The 25,559-nt window shown below is 35.6% G+C and overlaps 1 protein-coding gene across 2 annotated transcripts in view; it reads right to left on the bottom strand.

Annotated features, from left to right (window-relative positions):
* LOC136037060 (DISP complex protein LRCH3-like) overlaps positions 1-25,559 on the bottom strand; it is a 120,132-nt gene that overhangs the window by 9,976 nt on the left and 84,597 nt on the right. The window contains exons 13-14 of one of the 2 annotated variants that reach the window (XM_065719495.1): positions 22,938-23,015; positions 10,990-12,446 (exon numbers count right to left, since the gene is read on the bottom strand). In XM_065719495.1, the coding sequence (XP_065575567.1) occupies positions 12,150-12,446; positions 22,938-23,015 (375 nt within the window). In that variant the 3' untranslated portion in view covers positions 10,990-12,149. Of the gene's footprint in view, positions 1-10,989; positions 12,447-22,937; positions 23,016-25,559 lie in introns of those variants that run through there. The other variant, XM_065719496.1, reaches the window with a different exon arrangement.

Below are 25,559 nucleotides of genomic sequence, written 5' to 3'. Positions count from 1 at the left end.
CTATAGACATCAGCAGCTGTCTCAAGCATATGACGAAGACACATTGAAGCAATATCATTAATATTATTATACATTAGTTGAAGCTTATAAAAAAAAGCACAACCTTGAAAACGGTAAATATGGATTCGCGGATAAATATTTGTAACTGAGGCAAGTCTATCAACTCCATAAATAGTAAGCACATATGAATTCTGGAGAAGACGCAATGATTTCAGATGAACATAAAATGTTCCAGACCAAAAAGAAACAAGGTATAGTAAACAAGGATGGACTAATGAAAAATATAAAAGACACAAAACCTTCTCCAGAAACTGATGCTTTAGCTATCTTATTATACCTATATTCTTTGCTTCTTTCGACGATATACACTGTACATGCTCTGAAAACTCCGTTTCATCAATTATCACACCTAGATATTTCACTGACTTCTGACGTCTTATTGTCGAGCCTCCTACTGTAAGCTCTTGCAACCAGGGGTAATATAAAGGTTATCTGTCCCAGACAACGAAAGATGATTTACTGTGATTTACTTTCAGCTTATTTGGCCTTAGTTATTTCTCCACTTTTTCCATATTATTACTCAGTATCACTAAAAGCTGAGTTTCGGTGCGCTCCGCAGCTGAAAAACATCATCAGTAAACAGTGCAAGAGATTTCCAAGGTTTATTCGTTTCGTCTCCATTTCCAACATTCTTTGTCAAATCACAGATTGCTAGATGGATGCCATTAATATATTTTGAGAAGAAAAGAGGGTCGAGAGGGAGCCCCTGGGGAACACCGCAACGAGCATGGTAATCACTTGATTTCATATCATTCAGTTGCACATACATAGATCGGTGACTCAAATATGATGAATTAATCTTAAGAGCATTTCCTCTAACAGTTGTCCAACTTTTTCATAAGAATCACATAGTCCACTGTGTCGGATGCCTTCAAAATGTATAGGATCAATGCTAATTCAATGCAATATCAACGCTAATCTGTTCCCAAATGGGATTTACTAACATTATGGCCAAGAGCGTATCCAGGATCTTTTTTTCAGGATGGGTGGGGGAGTATATATCTCTTGCCATGTTCATCTCGTGTCACAAAGTTTAAATAAAAAAAGAAGCTTTTTCGTAGAACGAACAGAAATCACTACGTTATATGAGGGGGGGGGGTTCCTCCTCAATACCTTGCTCATTACACTAAAGTTTTTTTGGACAAATGTTATTATTCTAATCAAACAGCCCTTGTGTTTCAGGAGTCGTTCTTAAATAATTGGAACAAAAATCTGTATCCTTCATAATAGCCAATACTATATGTAAACAATGGCCAAAGTTCATAGCTTGCAGCCCTTCCCCAGGGGCAGGTGGGGGGTCAAGTCATCCTTAAAGAAAGTTATTACACTTCTAGACTATGCTCAACAAAATGGCTATCTCAACATCTTTATCAGTCGACTTTGGGGAAAAAGAGGCGTGAGAGGGAGTTTTTTTTTGGACAAAGGTTATTATTCTAATCAAAAAGCCCTTGTGTTTCAGGAGTCATTCTTAAATAATTGGAACAAAAAATAGCCGGAGGCTGGTGGGGGGTTAAGTCATCCTTAAAGACAGTTATTAGACTTTTAGACTACGCTAAACAAAATGGCCTTTTCTGCATCTTTATCAGTCGACTTCGGGAAAAAAGAGGCGTGAGAGGGAGGAAGGCTAGCAGCCCACCTATATTTTGGTCACTTAAAAAGGGCATTATAACTTTTGATTTCCGATCAAATGATCTCTTCTGAATTCCTAGGATCATTGGTTTCATAAGATCACCCCTAAAACAAGAGCTAAGAGCTCATATGACACTCGTGACGAGGCGAGAAGAGCTAAGAGCCAAGAGATCATACGGTATGAGCTCTAACAAAATTCTATGAATCAATAGATTGATTTAAAAAGGAAAATAAGAGGCTTAATGCCGGTCAGGATTTAAAATAAGAGCTCTGAGTCACGATGTCCTTCTAAATATCAAAATTCATTAAGATCCGATCACCCACTCGTAAGTTATAAATACCTAATTTTTTCTAATTTTTCCTCTCCCTTTAGCCCCCCAGATGGTCGAATCTGGGAAAACGACTTTATCAAGTCAAATTGTGCAGCTCCCTGACACGCCTACCAAATTTCATCGTCCTAGCACGTCCAGAAGCACCAAACTCGCCAAATCACTGAACCCCTCCCCCAACTCCTCCAAAGAGAACGAATCCAGTACGATTCTGTCAATCACGTATCAAGGACATTTGTTTATTCTATCCACAAAGCTTCATCCCGATTCCTCCACTCCAAGTGTTTTCCCCAGATTTCCCCCTCCAACTCCCCCCAATGTCAAAAGATCTGGTCGGTATTTGAAATAAGAGCTCTGAGACATGAATTCCTTCTAAAAATCAAATTTCGTAAAGATCCGATTATCTATTCGTAAGATAAAAATACCCCAATTTTCACGTTTTCCAAGAATTCCGGTTTTCCCCTCCAACTCCCCCCAATGTCACAGGATCTGGTCGGAATTTAAAATAAGAACTTTAAAGCACAAGATCCTTCTAAATATCAAATTTCATTAAGATCTGGTCACCCTTTCGTAAGTTACAAATACCTCAATTTTCAAAATTCCACCAAAGAGAGCCGATCCGGTCCGGTTATGTCAGTCACGTATCTTATACAGGTTTCTATTCTTCCCATCCAGTTTCATCCTGATCTCACCGCTTTAAGTGTTTTCTAAGATTTCTGATCCCCCCCAACTGCCCCCCCCCCAATTACGCTTGATCCGGTTGAGATTTAAAATAAGAGATCTGAGTTACGAGGTCCTTCTAAATATGAAGTTTCATGAAGATCCGATCACTCCTTCGTAAGTTAAAAATACGTAATTTTTTCTTATTTTTCAGAATTAACCCCCCCCCCCCCCAATAGAGCGGATCCGTTCCAATTATGTAAATCACGTATGTAAGACTTCTGCTTATTTTTCCCACCAAGTTTTATCCCGATCCCTCCAATCTAAGCGTTTTCCATGATTTTAGGTTCTGAGAGCTCTATAAGAGCTCTGAGACACGATATCCTTCTAAATATCAAATTTCATTGAGATCCGATCACCCGTTCGTAAGTTAAAAATACCTCATTTTTTCTAATTTTTCAGAAATAACCCCTCCCCAACTACCCCAAAAAGAGCGGATCCGTTCCGTTTATGTCAATCATGTATCTAGGACTTGTGTTTATTTTTCCCACCAAGTTTTATCCCGATCCCTTCACTCTAAGTGTTTTCCAAGTTTTAGGTTTCCCCCTCCCAAATCCCCCCCAATGTCACCAGATCCGGTCGGGATTTAAACTAAGAGCTCTAAGACACGATATTCTTCTAAAAATCAAATTTCGTTGAGATCCCATCACCCGCTCATAAGTTAAAAAAAACTTCATTTTTTCTATTTTTTCCGAATTAACCGGCCCCCCATTCCCCCCCCAGATGGTCAAATCGGGAAAACGACTATTTCTAATTTAATCTGGTCCGGTCCCTGATACACTTGCCAAATTTAATCGTCCTAGCTTACCTGGAAGTGCCTAAAGTAGCAAACCGGGACCGACAGACAGACCGACAGATTTTGCGATTGCTATATGTCACTTGGTTAATACCAAGTGCCATAAAAAAAAGAAAAAAAAACACATTCGGGATCTTTCCTCTAGCAAAATCGCAAAATTCCACATTTTTGTAAATAGGAGCTTGAAATCTTTACAGTCTAGTTCTCTGATATGATGAATCTGATGGTGTGATTTCCATTAAGATCACTTAATTTTTTGTGGTGTTTTCTTCCTTTTCCGAAAATTGGGCAAATTTTCTCAGGCTCGTAACTTTTGACAAGCAACATTAAACTTGATTAATTATATATTTTGGATAAGCATCAAAATCGATTATTCTGATGTTTTAGTTACTATTGAGCCACATCACTTCTCTCTTACACAATTCATTACCACGAATTGTTTAAAAACTGTCAGGACTTCCACCTTTACTTGTTTCAAAAAGTTACGACACCTTTAATTACTGTTCTGATTGATCAATCATAAATTTTACGCTAGAAAGTTGAACTACGTTCTACTCGACAAATTACGAATGGAATTAATAGTTAGTCGTAATTAATAGTAGTCGTACGTGATTTTTAGTTATATCTAACTACTTTCAATTTTCTTTATCATAAATAAAAAACAAAATGGAATTCCAAAGACATGATGGCTTATTTTGAAGAACCATAATCAATGGAGTATACAATTAACATCATCTGATTATCAAATTATCATCAATTGATGGATTACCCCCAATAGAGAACATAACTTCATTGAAAATGGATGAAGACTTTCATTTTGAAGACAAATGGAGCCTTTGCATTTGAAAATTTTGTCTACATTTGCAACAGCTGTTTGTATCAAGAAGAAAAAAATATGAAAACTAAACAATCAACTTCAATGGAAAAAAATTACAGCGTTTCAAAAGAACCTTTACCAAATTTTGGAAGCTCAAACAACATTTAAAAATAAAATAAAAAAATCATTTAATCAAATCTTTTCAAATCAAATTATTTGCCTTTTTGAAAGCCAATATATTGATCCATTTGGTGAAAAGCTCAGAGGCAATTTGATTGTCTTTGGTTATATTGATTTTCTAAAACAATCTTATTTTAATTCCAACAAAGCTGTCGACCTTCCGTAAAATAACCCTTCTCTTTGCAGTATTTACAAATGGCACCAAGGACCCTTTTTGGGAGCAACGACCTTTCAAAAAAGTGTGAAAACACACCCAAGAGGGCTAGTGGTCATGAGCAAAACAGATAATTGAATTCAACATATCAGAGAACACAATTGGAAAGGTTTCAAGATCATAACTACAAAAATACAAGATTTTACTTCTTTTTTCGACAAGAATAATAACAGAGCCACGTTTTTTTGATGTTTTTTCCCATGTAAGATGGTGTCGAACCTAGAAAATCGTAAGAAAGCTACATTGAACGGATAATAAATGTTCGGATGCTCTTTTTATTTAGCATAAAGATTGTGTCGACAAAAATAGGCTTTTCAACCTTTTTGGCATGAAACAACTATTTTTGCCTCAAAAAAGAAGAAAAAAATATCTAATCAAAATTCTGAGATAGGTAATCGATTGACAATTATCGAAAGATTATATACTGAGCTTCCCAGTTTCGGAGGCAGTTGTGCCGCGCGGTGGGGCATTAGCTCCTGAAAGTAAATTTAGTCCATACAAGATAAACGATTAAAATAAATAATTATTTAAAAGCTTGATTTAAACTAAGCTGATTCATTTGAGGCTAGCTAAAACTATGCATAGTTATGTATAATTACGCATGAGGTATCGTCGAGGAAGTCCAATTGATCTTTGTGTAGGTCGGGATAGAGGGTCCCTCAAGCCTCAGAAAGTACATTATATGCCCTAATTTTCACAATTCCCAGAGATCATTCAGACCCATATAGTTTTTTTAGGGGGGGGGAAGAATTAACCTCTATTCCCCCTTCATCCGTAGGAATGTGTCTGGGTTAGGTTTGTAATAAAGGTACTCCATAGTGATATCTCTCCTCTTATTGCAGCTAAAAATGTTCTATACAACGTGGAAAATTATATTATTATGCTAGTCGGCACAAATGGTGGAAGAGTGGAAGGATCATGTTCCTCAGGAGTTCCTCAGGAGAGGGTGGGGCAGTGCTATCAGGAACTTCGGTTTTATCAAAATTTAAATTGGCATATTTCTGATTTTACTAATAAGTTGCATTTTTCTTAATGTTTGCTTGTTGCCAAGGGGGCATTGGCCCCTGGCTTCCCTGCTAGCATTCATGGGGTAAATCTTTGCAAAAAAAAAAAAAAATCATTAGAGGAAATCATCTTAAAGACCACTGAAACGACGATCCTATCATTCATTTTTGGTGTTTCACTCCCTCCCTCTCCAGGTAAATATCTGGAGGGACTAAAATATTTGTGCTTTTTTAGGATTGGTTCTTATTCCAAAACCATTGTTATACGAATATTATTCCTGAGTTTAAAAACGAGAATTGCAGGAGGGATGAGTATCCTCTCTCATATTTAGCCTTCGGTCAAACAGTTTGCAGTAAAAAACTGTCAGTGAAGGGTAGGCTACTCTCAAAAACCGAAACTCTCAGAAACGAAACTTTAATTAAAGTACATGCAAGAATAAAATTTTCTATTTGAGTTGATTCTAATGATTCTAAAAACTATTTGCACATGAAAATATACGAAATTTATTCCCCAGAGAGGGGTGCGGTCTTGAAGGAAAATAAGCAGTGAAATTGAACATGTATGAGAGCCCTAAGCAGCAATCTACAAATTGTACAATTTCTTTGTTTTACACATGCACGTGACAATCCATAGTCTTTAGTCCGTAGATTATTAAAATAGAAAACGTTAAGCTGATTACGGACTTTACGTCTACACTTTATTCCGAAAAACAAATGCACTAAATGAACTTGTTTTGAAACACTGTTTTGCGAAATGTCAAGCATTGGTTTGAAGAATAGGGCTTGAGGGGGCAGTAGCTCTATTTAAATTTGGGATACCCGTCGGTATGGTATAAAAAAGGAACAGAAAAGAATAACAGGCATAAAGAAAAAAGCAATTTTTTTACAAATGAAAATAAAGAGCGGCATTATAACTTAAAAGCACTGATCTGTATATGAGGAGGGGGCGCATAAATCCCACGCTCTTTACCCAAAAGCTAGGTTCTTTGTTCCCGGAGCTTTAAGAGCGACTGCTCCAGAACGCATATACTCATAAATACTTTCGCTATAGCACTATAGCCTTTTGCACAAAATAGGGATGGAGAAGAGGGAAGCCCACCCCCTGTACAGAATAACTTATCTTCGTTTTAATTTTTAATATTACTTTTTGCGTTTATTTGAAAAAGGAACCTCTTTTTTAGTCTAATTTGTCACAAGTGATCAATAAATTATCGTTAGTTATTGGCAGTTTTGGGGTTTTGTATAAGTTTACTGCCAGTAAATGGTTTACTGAGATTACCAAATAGATGGCAAATTTGTTTATATACAAGTTTTCCGCTGTTTTATATTACATATGTATATTATTTTTTTTAATTTGATTCAACTGTAAGTCACATTACTAAAGGTTGAAATCATATTTTTAGATGCCGGCAACTGGAACATGACCAGTTTTTTGAAAAAAATTTTTTTTTTGAAATATAGGTTTTTTGAAATATTTCAGTTTTTTGAAATATTGAAAAAAAAATTTATTTTTGGAACATGACACAAATATACATCTTGTCTCAAAATACGACCAGTACAACAAACGAACAACAAATAAAGAGCTATTGATCTCCCCTGTCTCCTATAAAAATAAATAAAGCTGCCTCTTGATTAACATCATTCACTCTGTCAGCAGCAATTTTTGCAAATGGATCATTTTTAACAGCCGGTTATGATTTGACAGCCAATATGATTTGACAGACTTATAAAACTTCGAAGGCTATGATTGGGTGTCAAATCATAGCTGGCCCTACTGCTGGCAGGGTAAATGATATCAATCAAGACGAGACTCAAGGTCCTGCAAATGTGGCCGGTAAACAAAAACTGCAAGAACTAAAGAGTAAATAAAGAGAAAACAGGAGTTAATTTCCCCTATTTCCTATCAAATAAATATGCCTCAACAAATGTAAGCTGTAAATAAAGAGTTAATAGAGAAGTTTTTCTCTGTGACCAAATTTTTTCTCTATCAAGAATACGCCCTTTCATCTATTTAGTCTAAGCAATGCCTCTACGCCTTCAGTGTAAACTAAAATTCGGCTTTAAAATTTTATTTTTGAAAGAAAAAACACAGCACAGACTAGATGTCAACCGAAATGGAATGGGTAATTAATATAATACATTTAGTACATGGACGGACAAAATTGTATGTGATAGCAACTAGTAAATTACAAAATGAAAGAAAAATGCCACAGAGTAAATAAAAAAAATGAGCACACAAATGTTAGCCATTAACTGGATCTTATGCAACTTCAAAGTCGAGATATAACTATTGCTACGTATTATGGTATGTTACGGATACTGAAGGATATTTATCAATGTTAATTATCATAGGTATGTACTGAATAGAATATACACTAAATAGGATCAAAAAGAGATAGCAGTAAAAAAGAAAAGTAGGGATTCTAGTAACAGCAGAATAATTGACGCCAAATTTATTAGCATAAAAGTGTTCACCAGTTCTTGACTTCTATAATTTTTTTACGTTCAATAGGGAACTGCAATTATAGAATTGCGAACAAAAGCACTTGTTGGAACCTACTGGAATTAATTATTGCCCTACTTTTTTCTTTTCCCCTAAGGGGTTGCGCTTGTGTGCCACTGTGCAGTTACCAATTTCATTTACAACTGAAATACTGCTATAAATAATACGGTAAGCATAATATTCAGAACGGATATATACTGACATGAAATTTTTTTATGTTTTCAACCACCCTGCCCCCTCTCAAGAATTTCAATTATGTGCCTATGTACAGTTACTTAGATTAGCGATTTCATTTTAACACCGTAAGGCTGCTATAAATAATACGTTAATTCAGAACGCAGATATACTGACATGATAAATACCCGTTTTTAACCCCCTTCCCCTCTATCACGGATTTCACTTATGTTGATCTGTACGGTTACTTCGATTAGTAATTTCATTTTAATACTGTAATACTGCTATAAATAATACGTTAATTCAGAACGCAGATATACTGACATGAAAAAATTAACGTTTTTAACACCCTATCACGGATTTCACTTATGTGGATCTGTGCAGTTACTTAGATTAGCAATTTCATTTTAACACTGTAATGCTGCTATAAATAATACGTTAAGTGTAAAGTTCCGAACGAAGATATATTAACGTGAAAAGATTTCATGTTTTAGACCAACCCTCCTTAAGGCTTGTGCTTGTGTGGATCTATGCAGTTACTTAAGTTAACAGTTTCATTTTAAAACTGTAATGCTTCTATAAGTAACACAATAGATACAAAAGCCAGAACGCAGATGTACTGACGTAAAAAATCAAAGATTTTTCAAGCCCTTCAAATGCAAATCTATTAAGAATACAGGTGTCTACTAACACCATGGAAACTGACACGGAACTATACGGTAGAGAAATATCACGAGGCAAGATATCTTTTCCTTCTTTTTTTTCTGTGCAATTTTTTTTCCATATAAAGCAAAGTAAACAAGATACAAATAAAATAATTCAATAATAAAAACAATTAGAATTACCCTTTTAGTTCTTGCATTCAACCACTTTTAACAAATAATGCCTACAAAAGGATAGAGAAATACTATTAGGAGAAGAACTAATTAGCCTTTGTTATTGTCATAGAATTAACTGGACTAAATATAGACCTAATAATGAGGTCAAAGCAATTTTAATGTAAATTTTTCTCGAGGCAATAGCTATAGAGCACAAATTAACTAAAAATAGATACTAAAAAAGAAGTATGAAAAATATATTTTATGATAATCCCTTCATAGGAAGCCCTAATTTTCAGGGAAGCTGACTCAGTCCCCTTTTGAACTTGGTGAATTTAGAGAGAGTGGAGTAGACGAATCCATTCAGTACGAACAATTGACTCGCCAAATGTATACAACTCAATTTATCGGTTTTGGTAATTTGTCCCCATATTAAACTGGTGGAACGGTATACAACAAATTACCCCGAACAAAGCAAAAATAAAAGGAAAAACTTAAAGTAAAGGCAAATACCATATCAAGCCAAAAGAACTATTTCACCATAAGAAATTAAACAATAACAAATAGATCCAAGAAATTTGATTTAGTCAATATATGGCAATTTTTAAATCATCAAACCATGTGCCGCAAATATAATTGATTTTCTTCGTCTTTTAATTAAATAAATGTTGGCATGTTCTTTGTAATTAATTAAAAAACAAATTGTTAAGATTAAAGTAGCGCTTCTAATATAGAAAATATCTTACACTGCTATAATTTCAAATTAAAGCTTCAATGTTTCAGAACCAATATCAACTGACACAATAAAGTAAAAATTACACACATCAGATTAGCTGCTGGGGTACAAAACAAACTCATGTTTTTAGTTGCACCTTTTCTGAGATGTTTTCAAAATAGACCGAACTGACCAAACTCAGTTTTAATGTTGACCTGACTGATAGCCAAAACAGAAGAAAGGTCGAAACAGAGAACAATTGAAAGAACCACATCTAAGTTGACCCTAAGCACATTTCAGTGCAACCTAGGATTTTTCTCATCATCAAATTAGATTTTAATTCAGTTTAAGTGTTAAAATGTTAAAACTAAGATTCAAAAAATCTTGAGACACAGCGTCAAACGAGACAAATAAAGAGAGTTAAGACACATCGAACAAGCTGCTGGAGTAAAAGAAATTCCTTTTGGGGCTTACATTTTCTAAGATGTTTCCAAAATGAGACGAACCGAGCAAACTCATCTTTAATGTTGACCTGACCGATAGCCAAAAAACAGAAATGTCAAACATAGAATGATCAAAAGTATTCATCTAAAATCCAAATTGTTCCTTGACAAGATCAAAGTCATGTTTGAATTTTCACATCATCAAATTAAATTGCTAAATATTCTTCAATTACCTGCCATTTTTAAAATTTCGATTTGAATTTAATCTGAATTTGTCAATATTTTAAAGTGCCTAATTTTTAAGCTTCAGATTCAATATCAGTCAATGCAAAGACGTAAAGTTAAGGTACATCAAATTAGCTGCCGGGCTAAAAAGAAAAAAAAGGAGTTTTTATGTAGCAAGTTTTTAAGACATTTTCAAAAAAAAAAAAAGTTTAAAAAAAAGTTTTAGTCAATTTGCGTCAGCAGCTTCAATTCACAAAACTATAATGGGTGAGGGGGCTAATTTATTTTTCAAAAATAAAAAGAGGGGTGCACTTTTTTTTCAATTTTCTTGACAGGAAAAAATCCAAAAAGGTATTTATTTTATGGAAATGTCCGCAAAACTTTTTCGTCAAGTCTTCGCATGAGCAATAATAAAATGTAGTTTTCATTGCTGCCCAGAAACACTTACAGGAAATTTGAAAGAAAAAATGGCCTGAAAGTATAATCCTTGGCTAAAAATTTTCATCCAGGGTTCAGACAGCTGCATTTTAACATAAAACCTGCGTTTAAACAGTGATCTATCTAATTGTCATATTAGACAAGCCGTAATGGTTCATAGACTGCGTTGAACAATCTTACCTTAGTTGTTGAAAATACATCAGCTTTTGAGTTTAAAAGATTCACTATAGACTTATCAGAAAGTGAAAACTTTAGAATTGATTCGCTAACTGATTTTCTAAACTGATCTGTTATCTGATCTGTTGCTGTACTGATTCGCTAACTGATTTGCTAAACTGATCTGTTATCTGATCTGTTGCTGTAGTGATTCGCTAAACTGATCTGTTATCTGATCTGTTGCTGTACTGATTCGCTAACTGATTTGCTAAACTGATCTGTTATCTGATCTGTTGCTGTACTCATTCGCTAAACTGATCTGTTATCTGATCTGTTGCTGTACTATTCGCTAACTGAATTGCTAAACTTATCTGCTATCTAAGCTTTCCTATTTATCCTGTTATCTAAACACAAAACAAAATAAAAGATATGACAAGAGACATCTGTTTTTTCGATTTTTATTGTTCTTCTTCTTTTCCTCTTTATCATTTATGTTTTAGCGGATGCATTAGACCTCACTGACAGGAATGGACGCCTGTCAATTTCATCATTCCATTTCATTCCTCATCATTCCTGGCTAACCTTTTTCTTAAAAAAAGAGTTGAATTAAAAGGAACTTGTACCAGTAACAGGTTCTAATCGTTCCAAACAGATGTTGACTACATTGGATAAGTGAGGAATGAGCCCTTAAATAGGCAACTATGGTTTTAAGTAAAATACATGACCGAAGAACTAGACTAAACTACATTCTTAAAAAAAGAGACCTTAGTTCAAAGTTTCACTGTAAGCGTTAAGCAAGAACCAAGTCACGTACCAAAGCCATGATGAAATAGAAGAAGAAAAATAAACAAAAGAAAATAACGCAGCTGTGAGAACCCAAACATAGAAATAAAGCAGCTAAACCAGTTTTTTTTTTAACCCGATGTTGCTACTTAATTGGATAGATGATTAATAAAATAGTCGAGACTACAAAGAAAATAAACAAGAAATAAGATAAGATCTTATCACTTCGTGATACAACAGGCAACAATTCAGACATTTCACTTGTTTCAAAACTATTCTTTAGTATAGGCGGCTCAATATTATTGCTAAAAGCTTCAGACGATTCACATGCAAGTTTGTCTATTCGGACATTGTTAGTTGCGTCCAGAAGAGCCAGTACAGTTGTGAGCACGCTTAAAGCCGACCAATCAGCAACAAGGTCATCGAGCGACAGAATGCAGTCCTGCAAAAGTACACGCAGGTGAGGAACAGAGGCAAAGCAGCCAAAACTGAATTGACAAATAACAACAACATTTAGGTCTTTTTTAAGCGTGCTCACGAAATATTAGTTACCAGAAGGCTACAGGATTTAGAAATATTAGAAAGCTGTGGATAAAAAGCCGTGGTTTTTCAGCGTGGTGACAAGATATTAGTTATTTTAATGCTGGAGGATTTAGAAATATTAGAAAGCTATGGATAAAAAGCTGATAAGTCCCCGTTTTACCTTTTAGATATAGACGAGCAAGCCCTAAAATACCAGGTTTGCAAAAGTACGTGTAGATGAGGAACTGAGGCAAAGCAGCCACAACTGAATTGACAAAAAAAACATTTAGGTTTTTTTTTAAGCGTGCTCACGAAAACTTAGCTGCCAGAAGACTAAAGGATTTATAAATATTAGTAAGCTGTGGATAAAAAGCCGACAAGTCCCCGTTTTACCTTTTAGAAATAGAAGACCCTGAAATACCAGGTTTGCAAAAGTACGCGTAGATGAGGAACAGAGGCAAAGTACCGAAAACTGAATTGACAAATCACGACAACATTTAGCTCTTTTTAACCGTGCTCACGAAATATTAGTTACCAGAAGGCTGGAAGATTTAGAAATATTAGAAAGCTGTGGATAAAAAACCAATAAGTCCCCGTTTTACCTTTTAGAAATGGAAGAACAAGCCCTGAAATACCAGGTTTGCAAAAGTATGCGTAGATGAGGGACAGAGACAAGGTGTCAAAACTGAATTGATAAATGTAGTGTGGTTTTTCAGCGTAGTGACAAGATATTAGTGATCATAATGCTGGAGGATTTAGAAATATTAGAAAGCTATGGATAAAAAGCCGATAAGTCCCCGTTTTACCTTTTAGATATAGACGAGCAAGCCCTAAAATACCAGGTTTGCAAAAGTACTTGTAGATGAGGAACACAGGCTAAGCAGCCAAAACTGAATTGATAAATATAGTGTGATTTTTTCAGCGTGGTCACAGGATATCAGTGATCACAAAGCTGGAGGATTTAGAAATATTTGAAAGCTGTAGATAAAAAGCTGATAAGTCCCCCGTTTTACCTTTTAGAATTGAAAGACAAGCCTGGAAATACCATGTTTGCAAAAGTACACGTAGACGAGGAACACAGGCAAAGCAGCCAAAACTGAATTGATAAATATAGTGTGATTTTTTCAGCGTGGTCACAAGATATCAGTGATCACAAAGCTGGAGGATTTAGAAATATTTGAAAGCTGTAGATAAAAAGCTGATAAGTCCCCCGTTTTACCTTTTAGAAATGAAAGACAAGTCCGGAAATACCAGGTTTGCAAAAGTACTTGTAGATGAGGAACACAGGCAAAGCAGCCAAAACTGAATTGATAAATACAGTGTGATTTTTCAGCGTGGTCACATGATATCAGTGATCACAAAGCTGGAGGATTTAGAAATATTTGAAAGCTGTAGATAAAAAGCTGATAAGTCCCCCGTTTTACCTTTTAGAAATGAAAGACAAGCCCGGACATACCAGGTTTGCAAAAGTACTTGTAGATGAGGAACACAGGCAAAGCAGCCAAAACTGAATTGATAAATATAGTGTGATTTTTTCAGCGTGGTCACAGGATATCAGTGATCACAAAGCTGGAGGATTTAGAAATATTTGAAAGCTGTAGATAAAAAGCTGATAAGTCCCCCGTTTTACCTTTTAGAATTGAAAGACAAGCCTGGAAATACCATGTTTGCAAAAGTACACGTAGACGAGGAACACAGGCAAAGCAGCCAAAACTGAATTGATAAATATAGTGTGATTTTTTCAGCGTGGTCACAAGATATCAGTGATCACAAAGCTGGAGGATTTAGAAATATTTGAAAGCTGTAGATAAAAAGCTGATAAGTCCCCCGTTTTACCTTTTAGAAATGAAAGACAAGTCCGGAAATACCAGGTTTGCAAAAGTACTTGTAGATGAGGAACACAGGCAAAGCAGCCAAAACTGAATTGATAAATACAGTGTGATTTTTCAGCGTGGTCACAAGATATCAGTGATCACAAAGCTGGAGGATTTAGAAATATTTGAAAGCTGTAGATAAAAAGCTGATAAGTCCCCCGTTTTACCTTTTAGAAATGAAAGACAAGCCCGGACATACCAGGTTTGCAAAAGTACTTGTAGATGAGGAACACAGGCAAAGCAGCCAAAACTGAATTGATAAATATAGTGTGATTTTTTCAGCGTGGTCACAAGATATCAGTGATCACAAAGCTGGAGGATTTAGAAATATTTGAAAGCTGAGGATAAAAAGCTGATAAGTCCCCCGTTTTACCTTTTAGAAATGAAAGACAAGCCCGGACATACCAGGTTTGCAAAAGTACTTGTAGATGAGGAACACAGGCAAAGCAGCCAAAACTGAATTGATAAATACAGTGTGATTTTTCAGCGTGGTCACATGATATCAGTGATCACAAAGCTGGAGGATTTAGAAATATTTGAAAGCTGTAGATAAAAAGCTGATAAGTCCCCCGTTTTACCTTTTAGAAATGAAAGACAAGCCCGGACATACCAGGTTTGCAAAAGTACTTGTAGATGAGGAACACAGGCAAAGCAGCCAAAACTGAATTGATAAATATAGTGTGATTTTTTCAGCGTGGTCACAGGATATCAGTGATCACAAAGCTGGAGGATTTAGAAATATTTGAAAGCTGTAGATAAAAAGCTGATAAGTCCCCCGTTTTACCTTTTAGAATTGAAAGACAAGCCTGGAAATACCATGTTTGCAAAAGTACACGTAGACGAGGAACACAGGCAAAGCAGCCAAAACTGAATTGATAAATATAGTGTGATTTTTTCAGCGTGGTCACAAGATATCAGTGATCACAAAGCTGGAGGATTTAGAAATATTTGAAAGCTGTAGATAAAAAGCTGATAAGTCCCCCGTTTTACCTTTTAGAAATGAAAGACAAGTCCGGAAATACCAGGTTTGCAAAAGTACTTGTAGATGAGGAACACAGGCAAAGCAGCCAAAACTGAATTGATAAATACAGTGTGATTTTTCAGCGTGGTCACAAGATATCAGTGATCACAAAGCTGGAGGATTTAGAAATATTTGAAAGCTGTAGATAAAAAGCTGATAAGTCCCCCGTTTTACCTTTTAGAAATGAAAGACAAGCCCGGACATACCAGGTTTGCAAAAGTACTTGTAGATGAGGAACACAGGCAAAGCAGCCAAAACTGAATTGATAAATATAGTGTGATTTTTTCAGCGTGGTCACAAGATATCAGTGATCACAAAGCTGGAGGATTTAGAAATATTTGAAAGCTGAGGATAAAAAACTGATAAGTCCCCCGTTTTACCTTTTAGAAATGAAGGACAAGCCCGGAAATACCAGGTTTGCAAAAGTACTTGTAGATGAGGAACACAGGCAAAGCAGCCAAAACTGAATTGGTAAATATAGTGTGATTTTTTCAGCGTGTTCACAAGATATCAGTGATCACAAAGCTGGAGGATTTAGAAACATTTGAAAGCTGTAGATAAAAAGTTGATAAGTCCCCCGTTTTACCTTTAGAAATGAAAGAAAAGCCCGGAAATACCAGGTTTGCAAAAGTACTTGTAGATGATGAACACAGACAAAGCAGCCAAAACTGAATTGATAAAAACAACAACATTTAGGTCTTTTTTAAGCGTGCCCAAGAAACATTAGTTACCAGAAGGCTGCAGGATTTAGGAATATTTGAAAGCTGTGGATAAAAAGCCGATAAGTCCCCGTTTTGCCTTTTAAAAATGAAGAGTAAGCCCTAAAATACCAGGTTTGCTAAAGTACACGTAAATGAGGAACAGACGGAACAAACGGTTCATAGCGTTTCTCCATGCGACTGAACAACAAGGAAAGACAACATGAGGAACAAACGGTTCATAGCGTTTCTCCATGTGACTGAACAACAAGGAAAGACAATTTTCTTTAATTTGCACTAATGGTCTCCTCTTTTTTCCTTTTCTTTTTCCGCTGCAAAGGAGGCACTGCAACCTTAAAGAGAGATATCTCTTTAAAGAGAGAAATCAGATTTCTTAAAGAGATTTCTTAAAGAGAGAAATCAGGAAGATTGGGATGGAGGCAGAGCGTGTGTAGCTGTGTTGACCACAGGTGGATTGGTGATGCGGTGAGTTGCTAGTAGTTGTAGTATTATATATATTCCTGAGATAACACTGGGAATCTTGGCTTGGTGTCATGTCATTAGCAAACTATCTATAAGACCTCCTATCTGATTAGACACCCATGACCATTTTTTTAACCATCGAAATTTTTAAAGCATTTCAATAGCTGCAATACTCTTGAAAAACAAAAAGACTGGTAACAGAGGAAAGGCAGTCAAAATTGAGCTGATAAAATATACTGTGTTTTTTCAGCATGGTCACAAGATATTAGTTATCAGAAGGCTGGATGATTTAGATATTTTTGAAAGTTGTGGGCAAGGGTTGATGGGCTAATGTTTTACCTTTTTTAGATGAAATAACCAGCCCTTCATCATGCTTCTCAAATATGTACATAAGAAACAGATTTAAAGCTCTGGAGTTTGCAAACTCCAGAGCTCCAGAGCTCCATTGTCTCTAAAGATTAAGAGAAAAAATACGAGAGTACAATTAAGAGTCGATAAATTCCAACCCCAATATTCCACAGGTACATTTATTTTGACCCCGCAATGCATATACCCTTCTTTTGTCGGATTCACATAACCAGTAAAGTCCATTTCAATCAATAGAAACACAACTATAACTCTTGTGACTTATCGACTTCTCTTAAACACCACGATAGTTACTGATAATTCTAAAAGAAAAAAATAATAGATCTTTATTGTAGTGAAAACAAATTATAGGCAAAATTAGTACTTTTCAGCCAACCTCAAAAAAAAAAAAAAGATTAGTCAGACAAAACATTACTGCAGACAGCTCTTCACTGAAAGAGGTCTGAATGTAGGAAATTTTCAATGTGACTTCAAAAATATACATAAAGTAACACTAGAGGTACCGGTGGGATGAGACATTAGAGCCCTGAAACCCAAACTACTTTCTAAAGAGCTTCATGGAAAAAATAAAAGCCAATTTTACCTTTTTGAAATAAAGCACATAGTCCTTTGACTGGCAGAGTGGATTTTGAATAGCGTAAATCACTTGGATCTGTTTCGCAAATGCACAACGCATATTTTTAACTTTTTTGGGGAGACACACAAAACAAAGTAATTGTGGGACACAAAACAAAACCAACTGCACTTAATCACAACACATCTATTGCTCTTGTCAACTGTTAGCTTGTTACACACTGAACTTGTGCGGTTATTCAGAAAATTAAACATAAAAATAAATCGCTTGGATCTGTTTCGCACACACACAATGCATATTTTTGATTTTTTTTTTGGGGGGGGGGGGTCACACAAAACAAACTAATTGTGGGACACAAAACAAAATCAACTGCACTTAGTCACAACATATCTATTGCTCTTGTCAACGGTTGACTTGTTACACACTGAACTTGTAAGGTTATTCAGGAAATTAAACATCTAACTCTGGATTTCACCAACCTTATTTACATAAATAATAATAACTAAATATTTAAATTCAATAAAAAATAATGATGAATTGGCATAAATCAGTTCAATTGACAACAGGATAATTCAAACTATAAATAGAGTCATATTACGTTAGCCCCACTGACATTGGACAATGTGCAACTACCAATAAGTGACGCACAAATTTGTGTGTCAATCAAATGCTAATTAGTTATTCATATCGATGACAGAAAATCTTAGTGCTTGTTGGAGTATGTCAAAATGGTGAATCCGATCTACATTTGGCATTTCAATCAAGAATGAAGCCAAGAATGCCAATAAGCAAAGTCAAGACCAGGACTACAAGTCCAGATTTGCAGATTGGCAGACAACTTACCAAAGACGTTAGTTTTCTAAACATTTTTTGAAACTCGAATAGTAGAGACTGATTAGGTACAAAAACTGGACCTTTGCAGATTTGCAGAAAATGTCAAATGGAGGCTGGCTTTTACCATAATCGAATAACGCGTGCGAACAAACTCCTCTATGGGTGGATCTATGGAAGCAACGGGCCTTTCTGGTTCGAGTCATGATCCGGTCTGGTGAGTCCACCCGCAGTAACAATGATTGGAACTTGCTACGGTTTATAAAGATGCAATATGAAAAGAATGACGATAGCAAAATAGAAGAAAGCCAAAAATTGCAATCCACATGGAGATACATGGAAAAGAGAATGTTATTACAGGGGTAAACAAGAGATTACAAAAAAAGACAAAGTGGTTCTATGAAGAGGGCAAAATGTGAAACTCTGATAAGAGAGGAGTTGAGTGGGAACATGCACAGCTGCGCTGACTCAGTTCTGCACTTCAACGAGCTATCAACAGCGCTAGTACTTGTGTCTAATACAAAGAAACTGATAAGAGGAAGCAAATTCGGAAACTAATGAGGAAAACAATAAAAAGAAAGACACACCCAATCCCGTCTAGCATGCCCAGCAAACTGAAAAGCCCCTTAGTTAAAACCTAAATAACAAGATTAGTTCTGTTTATTTGATTTGTCTCTTCTTTACTTCTTTAAGCTAGTCTGTGCTCGGCAGTCTGACTAGACCTACCTATATAGAGATTAGAGAGACTACTCATAATCTTAGGAAACAGAAAACACGATTAGCTGCGCTGACTCAGTTCTGCACTTCAGCGAGCTATCAACAGTGCTAGTACTTGTGTCTAATACAAAGAAACTGATAAGAGGAAGCAAATTCGGAAACTAATGAGGAAAACAATAAAAAAGAAAGACACGCCCAATCCCGTCTAGCATGCCCAGCAAACTGAAAAGCCCCTTAGTTAAAACCTAAATAACAAGATTAGTTCTGTTTATTTGATTTGTCTCTTCTTTACTTCTTTAAGCTAGTCTGTGCTCGGCAGTCTGACTAGACCTACCTATATAGAGATTAGAGAGACTACTCATAATCTTAGGAAACAGAAAACACGATTAGCTGCGCTGACTCAGTTCTGCACTTCAGCGAGCTATCAACAGTGCTAGTACTTGTGTCTAATACAAAGAAACTGATAAGAGGAAGCAAATTCGGAAACTAATGAGGAAAACAATAAAAAAGAAAGACACGCCCAATCCCGTCTAGCATGCCCAGCAAACTGAAAAGCCCCTTAGTTAAAACCTAAATAACAAGATTAGTTCTGTTTATTTGATTTGTCTTTTCTTTACTTCTTTAAGCTAGTCTGTGCTGGGCAGTCTGACTAGACCTACCTATATAGAGATTAGAGAGACTACTCATAATCTTAGGAAACAGAAACACGATTAGCTGCGCTGACTCAGTTCTGCACTTCAGCGAGCTATCAACAGTGCTAGTACTTGTGTCTAATACAAAGAAACTGATAAGAGGAAGCAAATTCGGAAACTAATGAGGAAAACAATAAAAAAGAAAGACACGCCCAATCCCGTCTAGCATGCCCAGCAAACTAAAAAGCCCCTTAGTTAAAACCTAAATAACAAGATTAGTTCTGTTTATTTGATTTGTCTTTTCTTTACTTCTTTAAGCTAGTCTGTGCTGGGCAGTCTGACTAGACCTACCTATATAGAGATTAGAGAGACTACTCATAATCTTAGGAAATAGAAAACACGATTAGCTGCGCTGACTCAGTTCTGCACTTCAGCGAGCTATCAACAGTGCTAGTACTTGTGTCTAATACAAAGAAACTGATAAGAGGAAGCAAATTCGGAAACTAATGAGGAAAACAATAAAAAAGAAAGACACGCCCAATCCCGTCTAGCATGCCCAGCAAACTGAAAAGCCCCTTAGTTAAAACCTAAATAACAAGATTAGTTCTGTTTATTTGATTTGTCTTTTCTTTACTTCTTTAAGCTAGTCTGTGCTGGGCAGTCTGACTAGACCTACCTATATAGAGATTAGAGAGACTACTCATAATCTTAGGAAACAGAGACACGATTAGCTGCGCTGACTCAGTTCTGCACTTCAGCGAGCTATCAACAGTGCTAGTACTTGTGTCTAATACAAAGAAACTGATAAGAGGAAGCAAATTCGGAAACTAATGAGGAAAACAATAAAAAAGAAAGACACGCCCAATCCCGTCTAGCATGCCCAGCAAACTGAAAAGCCCCTTAGTTAAAACCTAAATAACAAGATTAGTTCTGTTTATTTGATTTGTCTTTTCTTTACTTCTTTAAGCTAGTCTGTGCTGGGCAGTCTGACTAGACCTACCTATATAGAGATTAGAGAGACTACTCATAATCTTAGGAAACAGAAAACACGATTAGTTCCTAGTCAAAGCAAAACATCAAACACTGTTCAACGCACCCTTGTCTGGAAGAGTTCCAAATGAAACTGAGGTTTTTTGAAGAGTCCCGGTATTGGTCATGTTGAAGGGATGTTTCAAGGGCTCTGCAGCCTTCGGGATGGAGGCGTACCAACTATCCATGATTATATGTCAATTGGGTTCCAAACAGGTCCACGAACTTCTTGTACAAAGTTATCATCAAAAGGTCTGCTACCTGGTTACGTTTTATTTTACAAAGTTTTTGTAGCAAGCACATATATCGAACTGATCATTCCGATGAAAGGTACCGAATTGGCATTTCGACGCATTTTATCACGTGAAAAGATGAAACACAAAAAGACTTGAAGAATAAAAATCTGGGGGCTTTCAAATTGGAACTCCGCCAAATTTGGAATTGTAGAAAAAAGCTTCAATGTAAGTATGCGTTTTCGCATTAACTAGGAATCAAAAGAAAATTAACAAGATTTATGTTTGTTATGATACTGTATCCACGGTAAAGGTAAAAAAGGTAAAGAACATGGCATTGGACTTTACAGTCCTTACCGGTGGTGCTGACCTCTGTTTCATGGCCCTTCAGCAAACAAGCGCAATGGGGGTTGGGGGACAACCCTTCTGTGCTTTAACAGAACCTTTCTGTCTACCTTCCCAAAATTTTACAGGAGCCTATTTAAAGCTGGGTCATCTCTAGCTGAGCTTACAGTGTCACACTACTTTCCTACCCATATAGCCAGGAACACAAGGATTCGAGCCCCCGTCTTCAAAGGATTTTAAGTCTAGCAAGCCACCCACTCGGCTAGATCGGCCTTAGCCATTTATGGCTTAGTTGGTTATAGCGTCTGTCTCCATGGAAGCGACAAAATCAATTTTGTACGATTGAAAAAGCAACAGTACTACATCATAATACCCTTTCAGCCTGTGAGATCTGAAAAATATACAGCAAAAAATATGTGCTGCAAATTTGATCTTATTCCTCGTTTTACGTTTTACAATATAAACTCAAAATTTGACAAGTTGTTTTTAAATACCAAATACCCTTTGATGGCATAAGTTTTAAGCTTCTACAAGGAAGTGGCTGGCATATACCTTATCGAAATACTTTAGAAGAGTGAAATTGCAGTAGAGCCACTGCTATAAGTATTGCAATATTCATTTTACAATGACTGAGGCTGTCACTTGACACCATTGACTTATATTTTGCTAATTTTTTTCTCTGTGCTTAAGCATGTCCACGCTCAATTTCAAGTTTTTTAAAGATGGTGTTTTATAACGGTAACAATGTAAGCATATTCTTTAATTTATTTCTAATAATATCAGCGTAGAAGATCAAAAGCGACAAGGGTGATGTGAACAGTGAACAGATGATTTGAAGAGCGAACAGTTTAGTCAGATATGAGCAATCGTGATCAACAGGTTACATTTGATTCAATAAAAATAAAGGTCAGTACGGTCTTTTACTGAATAAATAAAAAAAAAAAAAATCCCTCATTTGCCGATAGTTTCATAAATCTCTGTTATTGCATCATTTAAGCACTAAAAGTGATGAAAGATGACAGATAAATCTCTTTGATTTGATTATTCTATCTCAAATCAAACCTTATTACAACAAATATTTTATCTTAATACAACGTTCTGAAAGCACAAAAATTCCATTGCATTACTTATGAGAAATAGATGCTCCATCATTAAAATACCCCTTTTTTAAATTAGAAAGTCACAACTATAAAAATTTGCATTCATTTTATAATCTACCTTACATCGAACAAAACTTGGCGCAAGGTATACAAATTAAGAGTTATAACTTCTGCATATAAAATAAAATATACCGTTTATCTTTTTTTTTAATCTTTCGTCAAATAAATCAAAATCATCAGTATAGCTATAGAAAATATATTTATCTATACAAAATCAGAACAATCCAAGACTCCAGAAACAATTGGAATCAGATCTTAGTCTTTTGTTTGAGAAGAATATTTCTTAATCAATGATTTTAAGGCCGATATAACCCCTGTTCCTCAAAATGTTTCTGTGAGTTTTCGAATGGTTCACAGGGACTTCCCCTATATCCTTTCTCTGGCAGATGAGCAGAAAACCAAGAATCAAGAGCACAATTTACACCAATGTACACAAAAAAAGCCTTACCTCCTCTACTCCGATCTTCCGGCAAGCTTCGATGAAATTCTCAATATTCCGCTTACATTTTGGAAGCGGGAGCTTCGGCTGAGGAAAAAGAAGATTAGATGTCACTATAGAGAAATTAAAATAATTATTAGCGATAAAAGGTGAATTCCAAGAGCATTTAAAAAGTGTTTTGTATAAAGTACTCAGACAAAATGAACTCTGTTCTGAGATTTCTTGTTATGAACCATATATTGATGGATTGCAGATTGCATGAACTGCCGGATTTATTTGTAAATCCGGCTCGTCGAAAATTTATGATTGACTGCCTAGTTTCTAAGAATTATGCTTAAAAAGACTAAAAAGACTAAAAAAGACTAAGACTAAAAAAGATAGTGTCAAGTGATGGGATGTAATTTTAGAAGTGGATATGAAAACTAATCGGGTAGAGTTTCTCCAAAGAGAATTAAGTAACTGTGTTATTATTATAGTTAGTTTAGAAGGGTAGTTTTGGCACTAGATTACCCTTGTTCATGCTAGGCTATCCTATCTCAAACTGTTTTAGAAAGGAACAATTCTAGAATATAAAACTTTTTATCTTCAAAAGTAATTGAGTTAAGTGAATGAACATTTTAGGAATCAATCAGGTGTTCAAGCTTTCATAGTTCCGGCATAGATGACAAGAACTACGGAAAATTCGAACTACTAAAATGGATCTTTAGGGGGTTTATTGTCTATAGCATAGGATAAAAAACAACCAACAGAATAAGTCAATCTACTATCTTAATACACAATTCTTTTATAAAAGGCTTTCTCAAGGTGCCATATGTCTTTTATATTATTGTTAATAATCTTTTTAGTAAACAACAAAACTCAAATAAAATTTAACCAAAGAAAACATGTGTAATAAAGGAATTCTGAGTTTAAAAGTAGGGGGTACACAAGCATTGCTTGAATGGAGGAAGCCATGCCAGTTATTTCATGGAACATTAATTTAAAAAAAAAAAATTTCCAAAAAAGAAGTTTCCTAAAGAATAGTAAAGGCCATATTAAACTTAGGAGCAGAAAAATAGAAACCTATAATAACTCAAACTGAAAACAACCAGAAATTACTATTAAAGAATAAATCAAACCCAAAACAAAGAGAAATCAAATATAAAAAAAATACCACAGGTACTAATATAAATATATAAATGAATCTCAAAACGAGTAAATCTTAAATTGAATTTAAAAATCAAGCTTAAAAAGAACAAAAATGTTTTGCTATTGAGCAATAAATGAAACCTAAAACAAACAGAAATTAAATAAAATAATCATAGCAAAAAAAATACGACAGGCACTAATATAAATAAAAAAAAAAAGATCTCAAAACGACTAAAGCTTAAGTTGAATATGTAAATCAAGCTTAAAACGAACAAAAATATTTTGCTACTGAGGCATAAATGAAACCCAAAACAAACAGGTATTCAAAACAAAGAAGCCAGAGCTATGATTCGTTAAACAGTCTTCTTTTAAGAACAATATACCGCAATTCAAAAAAAAATCTTTTATTACCGGAAGTTTAACTGAAAGTACACCCTTTATTAGAGGTAACGCTATAGCGTTGCTTATAGTAAAGGCCATACGGCTCCAATCTTTTTTCATTTATTTGTTTTTTCCACAGGCCCTTCATATGGAAGGGATCGTCACATAAACTTCGGAGAGAACTCAATTGGAAACCGAAAGTTCTAGTGCCCTCTTTAAGAGTCAAAAGTGATCAGAGGGCAAAAAGCCCTTTCACGCCCTTTGATCCAAAATGCATCCGATGAAAATTTTGAGATAGCCATTTTGTTAAAAATAGTTCAAAGATCATATAACAAAAACTCCGGTGTTGATACAGCCCCCCCCCCAGGGCCCAGTGGTAGGATTTCTAAGTTATGCCCTAGGGGCATATATGGTTCTTATCCCATTTGATTGGACATTGAAATTTCTAGTTTACTTTTAAGAGTCAAAAGAGATCGGAGGGCAACTACCCTCCCCCCTCATCCCCATTTTTCCCTAAACCAATCCGATAAATATTTTGCGACAATCATTTTTTTTAAATAGTTCAAAAATTAGATTAGAAAACACCGGTTTCGGCACAACCCCCAGGACCGGGGAGAAGGGGTTGTAAGTTATGTCTTCGGGGTATATGTGGTTCTCATGAAAAGGATCCTCGTACAAACTTCAGAGAGGGCTCATTTGATTGGATATGGAAAGCTCTAGTTCACTTTTTAAGAGTCAAAACAGATCAAATGGCGATTAGCTCCTCCATACCCTTTTTCCCCCAAACCCATCCAATAAAAATTCTGAGATAGCAATTTTATTAAAAATACTTCAAAGTTCAGATAAGAAAAACTCCGGTGTCGATGCAGCCCCAGGGCTCGGGGGAAGGGGGTAGTGAGTTATGATCTGGGGGCATATATGGCTCTTATGGAAGGGATACTCCTACAAAGTTCAGATAGGTCTTATTTGATTGAAAATTGAGAGTTCTAGTTCATTTTTTAGAGTCAAAAGAGATCCGAGGGCAACTAGCCTCCCCCCTCCACCCCAACCCCATACGATACAAATTTTTAGATATCCATTTTTTAAATAGTTCATACATCAGACAACAAGCCTCCGGGGTCG

The sequence above is a fragment of the Artemia franciscana genome, chromosome 16 (assembly GCF_032884065.1).
Source record: "Artemia franciscana chromosome 16, ASM3288406v1, whole genome shotgun sequence".
NCBI classification, from domain to species: Eukaryota; Metazoa; Arthropoda; class Branchiopoda; order Anostraca; family Artemiidae; genus Artemia; species Artemia franciscana.
This window is presented reverse-complemented; position numbering and strand designations above follow the sequence as displayed.